The 9,485-nt window shown below is 43.5% G+C and overlaps 2 protein-coding genes across 2 annotated transcripts in view; one reads left to right on the top strand and one right to left on the bottom strand.

Moving 5' to 3' along the window:
* Positions 1–86: 86 nt before the first annotated feature.
* On the bottom strand, positions 87–8,006 carry WALSEDRAFT_30535 (ARM repeat-containing protein; the record flags this gene model as incomplete). Its single annotated transcript, XM_006960651.1, has 13 exons — positions 87–328; positions 377–823; positions 872–1,436; positions 1,485–2,447; positions 2,496–5,087; positions 5,135–6,278; positions 6,324–6,403; positions 6,451–6,580; positions 6,631–6,836; positions 6,885–6,951; positions 7,004–7,007; positions 7,115–7,605; positions 7,651–8,006. The coding sequence occupies 13 exons, from the start codon at positions 8,004–8,006 to the stop codon at positions 87–89; spliced, it is 7,287 nt and encodes a 2,428-aa protein (XP_006960713.1).
* A 422-nt stretch (positions 8,007–8,428) lies between these two features.
* WALSEDRAFT_34184 (hypothetical protein) overlaps positions 8,429–9,485 on the top strand; it is a 4,916-nt gene continuing 3,859 nt past the window's right edge. The window contains exons 1-2 of the mRNA XM_006960652.1: positions 8,429–8,853; positions 8,896–9,455. Of these exons, the coding sequence (XP_006960714.1) occupies positions 8,729–8,853; positions 8,896–9,455 (685 nt within the window). The 5' untranslated portion in view covers positions 8,429–8,728. The remainder of the gene's footprint in view (positions 8,854–8,895; positions 9,456–9,485) is intronic.

Raw genomic sequence — 9,485 nt, forward strand, 5'->3', positions numbered from 1 at the left:
ATCAGAGAACTTTAACATGTATCATGATCATGCACGAGAAAAGTTGAGAAGTTTACATAAAATAATAAAATAAACAATGAGAGAGATTAAAAGACATCTTCGTTTTCATTAATCGTATGACGGTAGTTTTCAGTTTGTGAAAAGACAGTCGGAGCCTCAGTTTCCGGAGTATAGAGAGATTGTGGTTTAGAGCCAAACAATGTACTTATTCTGTTCAAGTTCTTCTCATCCAATGACGTTCTGTGCTCGTGTTGGCTCGAAAGCGAAGATCTAGATCTTGGGACAGCCACACCAGGCGACTGTGGAACAGGTGCTGAATCTAATTGTGCTATCGAGAGATGATCAGACTTGTCATCATGAGAAATGAAATACTCACCTGATTGCGTAAGCGCTGGAGACGTAATGCTAGCACGCTCAGCGTCTTCACCAGCTAGTCTCTGCAACACTCTCTTTATGTAAGAGTTGAAAACCTCTCCCAAATCACTTAATTGCTTTTCTATACGTGGTTGCTTTTCTGGATGCTCCTTTTGGAACGTATAAAGATCAGCGATACCTTCTTTATTGGTCGTAGATTCCGAAATCTTATCAAATATCCTTCTGAGACGCTCATTGACTTCGTATTCTTCCTGAGAGGTTTGTGAAGCTTGAAGTTCGCTACCATTTGATGAAGCTGTTGGGACGTTTTTAATACCCAATCCGATTCCACCATCGTTTGCGCTAGGTGGACCTCTATTGAGCAACCTATACAGATAAGTATATACGATTGAGTCCTCTGGGTTTGACACCAGGTCGAGTTTCTCATAGACCTTGTCGTCGTAAACAGCTGAGTGTGCATGTCAGCGGTAAAGTAACATACAAGTTGCCAACTTACAAACTAAACTTTGAATGATAGTCTTAACTGTACGCAATGGCATATCACCAAGTGCAATTTCGTCAGCTGCTCTACTCCGCCATTCAGCTGGTGGAATTTTCTGTAAAAATTGCTCAAGTGTGTAAAGCAATACGCTAGCATCCAATCTCTCAGCTTGTAGGTCATCTTTGACATTTCTTGCTGTTTTCCAAACGCATTTCAAGACCAACTCAGGAAGTTTAGCCTCAGGACTTTCATTTTTTACTCTCAAATCGTGTAAGTTGATAGTAGCAGCTGAAAGTAAGTCGAATAAGGCGCTGAAAATTGCGGTTAGGTCACCATGTGTGAATAACCGAAGTAAAAGCATGTTAATAAACCTTGACAAGTCTTTAAGCGACGGACTATCAGCAGTCTGTAACAATCTTGTCGTAAGCTCTTCCAACAAAAGCCTAATTGAGTCACTTGAAAGTGTTGCCGCTATTGTAGGTGAATCAACTGTGGCATTGAGAGTTTGAATTAAATGTTTGGCAAGTCTGAAGACATTTGGTACCATATCTTCTCTAAGAGCTTCGAAAGTATTGAACATCTACAAACACATTAAATAAATTCAGAAGACTTATCCAAATAGACTCACCTGTGTGGTTATATTTGTGACCAACCTGTCAGCTTGTCTAACCAAATCTTCAGTTGGGCTTTCCAACTTCCGCTGGATGACCTTTAAAGAATCAACACTTCTGTCAGGTTCGTTTGAGAGGATTCCGGCAATTGGGTCAGTCGGTGGGTCATTGTTAAGATTTGAAAGTGAAGAAAAGGCTGACTTCGTTGAAGTGAGTGATGTGGGCCTTGATGTATTGTCTTTAATTGATTGAGAAGCGGAACTATTGCTTGGCTGAGGAAGTGCTGATCCTGCACTTGGTTGAGGTAATCCAGAGGAAGGTTGAGGCAAGGTCGAGGTTCTACCTAGCTGTGATGGTGGACGAATACCTCGAACTCCTCCAATCTTCGACGTAGGTATAGCTTTGCGAGGGGAATCGACAGCAGGAGATTGTGGTCTGTTAACTGTACGTGAGGATGCTCTAGATGAGCTTCTCGAATCAGGTCTACTAGGTGACTCAGCACGGAAGGTACTTGGTTGAGATAATTTGCTAAGCGAAGATGAAGGACGCTGAGCGATCTTGGAACCAACCGCCGCTTTAGCAGGTATGGCAGAACCCCTCTCAGGTTGTCTTTTGAGACGCTCTTCCATCATACTCTTCTCCTTAGGTGGTAGATCACCAACCATAGACCAAACTTGATCACCAACTAACTTGTAAACCTCCACCAAGGTATTCAGGACTGAGTTCCTTACTGAACTATCTCTGTCACTCAAACTGGCACCGATTATCTTTAAAGCCTTGTTTGATGTGAGTACACCCATTCCGTGCCTATTGATGATAGAACCGAGCTCATCGATAGACTCTGATCTTGTTCGAGAATTCTTGCATGTAGTTCCATGATCAATTAACTGATTAAACACTTTACTTGGTGGGTATGAACGACCGAGCAACCTGAGTATACCTCTAATGCGCACTCTAACAGGTTCCTTACCGTCACCAGACTATAACAGATTGTTAGCATAACTAAAGGCTTTTTGAAATAAACATACTTTAACGATCAATGTTGGCAAGAATGCATTCGCTTCATAATCAGTAAGCTGAGCGTTTACTTCATCAACAACCTTCAAAGTTGACTCGATAACCTCAAGAGTACGCAATAAAATACTTGTGTTGTTATCGAACAATCTCAAAGTGACATACTTGAGAATAATATCAACATTTGCAAGAATAAATTGACGGGATTTCTCGACGCCTAGGCCATAATTATCAGAATCACCAAAAGCATCTTGAATTGCATCATTGATGATAGCCAATCCAGCTAAGTAATCAGACTCAGCGTGATGATCTGTACTGAATAACAAATTATGCAATTGTGTGGACAAAAATGGTTGACTTTGATGTTCCAAATAATCGATTTGTTCAGGCCTAATTCCAGCATCACCACCGAGTGTAAATCTAGCATTTCCATCCTTTACAGCTCTTTGACGTTTGCTCATCAAATCTGATGAAGTAAATGGATATGTTGATTGAGATTTTGAAGTCTGAGTGGCAGATGTACTAGCTATTGAGCTTGTTGATGGCTTCTTCATTGGTACTTTAGCTTTAATTCCAAAGCCACCCTCGTCTTCCTCTGGCGCTGGCGCGGCTGTTGATCTGGATAATGCACCAAAGCGACTGCGCATACTACCAGGTGGGCGTATTGATGAAGCATCAGCTGCTGGGGGTGGCATGGCAGTTGGTTTAGCCTTAATAGGCGTACCTGGTCCAGCTGTAGGAGGTGGACGAATCGAACCAGGTACCTTTGGACGTGTTGGAGCGGATGTAGCAGGCCCTGGTGCCGGCATTGGAGCTGCTGTTTTTGGTGGCACCGGTGCTGCAGCGGGCTTGGCTATTCCTTTAGCTGACTGAAGAATTGGAAGTACCGTATTTTTAGCTGCAGGCTTGAGCTTATCTGTCTTGCTTTCAACAAAATCGTAACCAGCACTTGCAATGATGTATGGAAGAAGAGCTTGTGCATTCTTTCTAACATCACCGTTCCTATCCTCCAAAGAACTTATAACTGGTGATGCCAATGGTGCTAAATCAGTTGAACGAGATGGTGGAATCTTTTCAGCGAGGAATACATTAAGCCATTCTAAGACATTCGAACGCAATGTTGGGTTTGGTGATTCCAGGGCAGTACTCAAAGGTGAGACTAATAAATCTATACCTTCACAAGCAGTTGCCATCGCATCCAAGGTTGCGATAGCAGCCGCTCTGACATTAGCTTTCTGGTCACTTGCGATACCTGCAACACCTTGCACAAACGTTTTGACGTACTTTTCGAATGGCTTACCCATACCCAAAGCAATTTTTTGAATGATAGTGAGTGCCATACCTTGTACAATCTTATTTTGATCACCGAGTCTTCCTTTGAGAGCACTACCGAGATCTGGATTCATATTTGGCTGAAGCCTCGAGTTCTGCTTTACGTCTAATACGCCAAGCAATGCCTCAAGTGCTTCTTTACGTGTCTTCCATGCGTCGCTCTTAGATCCTGCTACGGTACCTGCTGGAATTAACTTATCGAGATTTTGACGAGGGAAAAGATCGTCAAGAGCGTCACCACCAGCAGGAGCACTTCCTCCATTCGATGGACCTCCTGCAGCTGGTTTTGCTGCGTCTGCACATGAACGTATAGGCTCAGGTGGTTCTTGACCTTCGACTTTTCCAAATTCTGAATCAATGGTGCTGAGTAACTGTGGATTAAGATCATCTAAGAAGCTTCTAATGTCTGAACCAACGAAAAGCTTCAAGGTGACAAGCGTCTTTGTTGCATTAGTTCTAACCATTGCATTGGCAGACTTCAAGCCAGTCTTTAAAAACTCGATGAGATCCTTTAAAGCCAAACCGGTAATACCAAATTCAGTGAGAAGTTGCTGGACAAACAAGAGAGCGTCAGCCTGAGCCTTTGGCGCTTTGATCTTTGTCATAGCTTCGTACCCTTGACTTAATACGAATTGATGAGATGTTTTCTCTGAGAAGACTGTCAATGTGTCTCCAGCAGGTTTCTTAAGTTTCATATCACCCAGCTTTTCAACTAAAGGTCCGATAGCTAAACTTGCGCAAGCTCTATTGAAAGACTCAGAATTCTCGGCTAGAACACCAAGAAGTGCGAATTGCTTTGCGGAAACTTGGAAATTCTTCTCACTCCAACCAGGCTTTTTGCTCAAGAAACGGAAAAGCACTTCACAAGAAAGTTGTTGGTGGTTTTGATCATCAATACACCACTTGTGTAAATCCTCCATACCTTGTAAACGCTCCTTCCAGTTGCTATCACCTAATTGATTTACGAGAGTTTCTGGTATAACCTCAGTTGCCTTTGCTTCGGCATCTTCAGCTGACATTGAGAACTTTGGTTGTTCAGACGGAGCAACACCACCAGTTGATTTCGGTTTACTGCTGCTAGCTGTTGGGACTGGTGCCGGTGCTGGCTTAGCCGTTGGTTGAGCCACAGATGGAGGTTTCTTGGCAAGTAACCTTGACGGTGGTCCCCTTGAAGTTGGCTTTGCAGGTGAAGCAGGCTTTGCGAAATCATCAAAGTCATCAGATGGTGCAGGAGGTGAGGGCACCTTTGGTTTAGCAGGTACTGCAGCCGGTTTCTTACGATAATCATCAGTAAATATAAATCATGGACTAAGTAACCTACCTTTGGAGCAGTAGCTGGCGCTGGTTTCGCCGGAACTGGTTTTGCAGCTGGCGCTGGAACACCCTTTGGTTTGAATCCAGGTTTGGCCTTGACTTCAGCCTTCTCATAAAACTCCATAACCTTACTCTTGCGCTGACCATCCAGACCCTCAATGATAGGGTTCATCGCGCGCTCTCCGACAATTTTCATTAATGTACCAAGCGATTCGGCTGATGCAGCTCTAACAGGTTCAAAACTGTCTTCTAATGTGGTGGTACATATGCTACCGATTTCTTTTTGCTCGGATAGTGTTGGTGGAAGCTTAGTATTCTTGAGAGCCCTAACAAGGAATGAAAGAGTACCTTGCTTAACTTGAGGATTCTTATGCTTAGCATATGTTGTAATGTCGTCCATAAATTCAGCAAATCCTGTGGCAGAAAACATTGCATCTAAAGCTCCACCGAGAGCATCAGCAACTGTTGCTTTACGCTCCTTCAGACGTTCAAATAACGGTTTAGAAATTGTGTTCTTGAAACCAGCGAATGTGGGTGCAGGTAAACCTTTTCCAAGTTTCTCTAATACCTGTGCAGCACCAATAACGACGTTAATGTTCAGCTCTGAGATATGCTTAGCCAAAGCATTGATAAGATCAGAATAATCCGATGATGGTTCAACTTTTGGTGCCTTATTGAGTGTCTCTAAGAGTTGATCGATGACCTCCTTTCTTTCCTGCCACTTTTTGCTTTCAATCAAGGTATAAAACTCTGGGTTAAGTGATGCAACTACATCAACTGGTGGTATATCCTCGTTTGGATCGAAACCAAGATCGGCACCATTGTCAACATCTATTGCTTCCTCTGCGGGACCTTCACCACCCACAGCATTATCTACCTCAGCTTGAGCTTTTCTGGTGAGACGTGTTGGCTTTCCTGTACCAGCACCTTTGCCTTCGCTATCTAACTTCTCGAAACCTTCCTTCAGTTCTTTCACCTGAACCGGCTTGAGTTCCTCGAGAAGCGGGAATAATGATTGACCCAAATAGGTATATATTGATTGAGTGAGTAGAGTGCCCTCAGACCTGACTGTCTTGTCTGAGTGACCAAATATCTTTGTGAGCGATTTGAGTAGAGGCTTGGTATTAGATATAGGCTTGAAGCCGAATTGACTATGAATTGTGAATAAAACGCGTTAAATAAATCAAGACACGTACGAGACAAGTTCCTTCAAGGCTGTTACGCAGGTTGCTACCAACTTTGGTTGCTTGGCAGCGAGTGATTCGATGATACTCGACTGTCTTGAGTGTTAGAAAGTATTACTAAAGGGATGTATATCCTCACGATCACTGTATCTGCAGTGCCTTCGACTTCGACGAAAGACAAAGACAACTCGATAGCCTTCAACTTTGTTGCTGGCCTTGAAGCGTTGAAGCCTTTCTCAATCGTTGGTTTAGAAAGTTCACTAGAGAGGCTAGGGAATGATAGTTAGTTTTACGCGTGCGTGGGTAAGTGCAGACGGACCTCGCAGCATTTTGACCTGATTGTTTGAGCAATTCAGTGAGTGCTTCAATACCCTTATCTTGAGCAGCTGCATTTGTGTCTGTGACGAATTTCCTCAGTAACTCGACGTCGCTAAGCCATGGTTTGAAGATCGGATCATCATCAGAGGCGCTCTTCTTGAAATGGTCGATAAGTTCAGTGTATGCGCTCAGCCTTGCTTTCCACGACTTTGATCGTTTGTTAAGATAGCGCTATAAGACTGTCTATAGACTTACTGAATGTTTAACGCGTTCATTTAGTGCTATTTGACTGAAATCTTCTTCTGGCGGCGGTGGGCCGTCCCTAAGAAGTGGATTAGAGTGAATTGTTTGCAGATCTCTAGTAAATTACTTACATCTCTGTATATATTTTATGACTAGGTGATTGTCGTTAATCGAGATGTAAAGGAAAGTGAAGTCACATTTGAAAAGGTAAAATAGATTATATAGGCGATTAATTTATAGACCTTGGTTTACAATATGCTGTGATTCTTCACCACCGTGTATTATCTCGTCCTTTGTTACTAAGCTGTATCCGACATATTTAATATGCTCTTTATCGTCTGTCTCCCATTCGACGTTCTCGTCAGTCGATTTGACGGGCATTATATTACTACCAGGCGCTGAAGCGAACTCCTTCGTGAAAAGACGCTCAACGACTCTCGCAATGGGTTTCGCAAACCAACGACGGGGTGGTGGATAGTTGTCTCGGTAATTTGGCCCTTTGACGAATGTAGACACTGGGCTACCACCTTCAAACCAGGCGAGATGTCCTCCGTACTTGGTGTGGTATATCTCTACGAGTGGATTGACCTTGCACTTGTAGATATCTGAAGGCGAACTCTTGCATTCATCCGCAGCCTCCGGCCAGGCTTCTTTGGAGACTATCGGATCATCCTCAGCATTCAATCCGAGTACTGGTATTTTTATGTTATGGAGATATCCTGTAGATGACGCCCTTTATTCGCGTTATTGTAAAGTAAAGTAGAAAACATACACATACCAGGCGTAATAGGCCTCTGCCGATGGAAATGGGAAGTGTGGTGGATGGCCACCAAGCTTCCGGGTGATTGTGTTATCGAAATCCCTGATAGTAGGCCATTTGAAGGACGCTAATCGAGCGAGATCATCAGCATATACATCTTTAACAGCGTGCTCGTGTGCATTCATTAACTTCTTCAAGCTTTTTCCCATCGCACGATTATAAAGGTAGTGGCCCATATAAGAAGACTCAAGTTGCTCGCTACCTTTGAGTAGATTCCAAGGGTTGGCTAATGAGATAGCAGCTTTGAATGGGCATCTATCGCCCTCCTCACCAATGTATTTTGTCAGAACATTAGCACCCAAACTGAATCCCATACCGATCAGTTCTGCATCCGGATAACAGTTCTTTATGTATAATAACGCAGAGCGTAGGTCGTTGGTTTGTCCGCCAGAGTATAAGAGAGGACTAGTGACTGTCGTATTAGCGCATCCTCTGAAATTGACGACTACAGAAGTGGTATCGTCGGCAACCTGGGAGATGACCGTTCTGACGTAGGACTCGTGTGAGCCACCCGTCAAGCCGTGACATATCACGAGCACCTTGGATTTACCGGGATTATTGAAGTCTAAGGATATTGAACCGGCATCCTTCAAGCTAAGGGTGTGTCTGCGGTAATCAACTCTGTCTATATTTGAAGTATCTAGAATAGTTGAGTAAATAGTCTGCAAGTGTCCATTCGGCAACCAATTTGTCGGTCTATATTCCTTAAATGTATCTTTCACGAGTGCGTCCATGACGACGGAGTATGAGCAAAAATAAGCTGCTTTTCGATCCAAAAAAACACGACCCCTTAAAGTTTAATCATTTAAATAAGAAAAAGTCAAACGATGGGTACTCGCTCTCTACCACTTCCTCGACTATAGACGACTCCAGAGATCACTACAAAGATAAGGAGAAACAGCGCAGAAAGAGGAGAGATGCGAGATCACAGTCTAGCCACGACTCGAAGTCTTCAAATAATAGCAACTCGAAAAAGTCGAAAGATGAGCCTACTTCCGCATTTTTGGTCCAGTTGAAGAGGGCTTATAGGGATATCATGGACACCGAGAATAAATTAATCGACGAGCGCAGGTTAGCTACAACCTCCTCCAAGGTATCCCTTTTCGGTCAAAAGTCGAACGACGACTTGAATTGGATCAGATTAGTAAACAAGCATAAGGCGTTAGTTTCTCTTTACAGCATATCTCTTCTAACCCCTCATAGTCTTGCCGATGCTTATCACAACTTCCTCGCTACTTCTCTTGCTCCTCATACGCCCACTTCTCTCCATGCCTTGCCGCAGAAGTATAATATACCGACGCGTCTATGGCAGAACGCTTTTCATGGTTTATTAGAAAAAATGAGAAGTAGTCTGAATCCCAATAATCCTAATAACACTTTAGATCATCTCTCCGATTTCGTCTACCACGCTTACGCTTTCTATACCAATCTACTCGAGGAACCCGTGCTCTCGCCATTTAAAGCCAGTTGGATAGAAGCACTGGGTGATCTCGCAAGATATAGAATGGCTGTATCTTCCATTGAGTCGGCTAATAGTAGTAACTCGCCGACTAGTCTACCGACAAGCTTTACTACACCAGCACCAGCTAGTCCGAATGAGGCCCGTATAGATGATTCCCAGAATGACCGTCCACCAGCCGCAATGGAGGTCGCCAGTGTTGGTCTTCCAGCACTTAGAGCTGGTGGTTTTGATATAGAAGATCGTCACTTGTGGAGACAAGTTGCTAGAGATTGGTATGGTCAGGGTTTAAGAGACATGCCAGGTGTGTAATTAGCCCGTCTATTTGACTAAT

This window comes from Wallemia mellicola (genome assembly GCF_000263375.1).
Source record: "Wallemia mellicola CBS 633.66 unplaced genomic scaffold WALSEscaffold_32, whole genome shotgun sequence".
NCBI classification, from domain to species: Eukaryota; Fungi; Basidiomycota; class Wallemiomycetes; order Wallemiales; family Wallemiaceae; genus Wallemia; species Wallemia mellicola.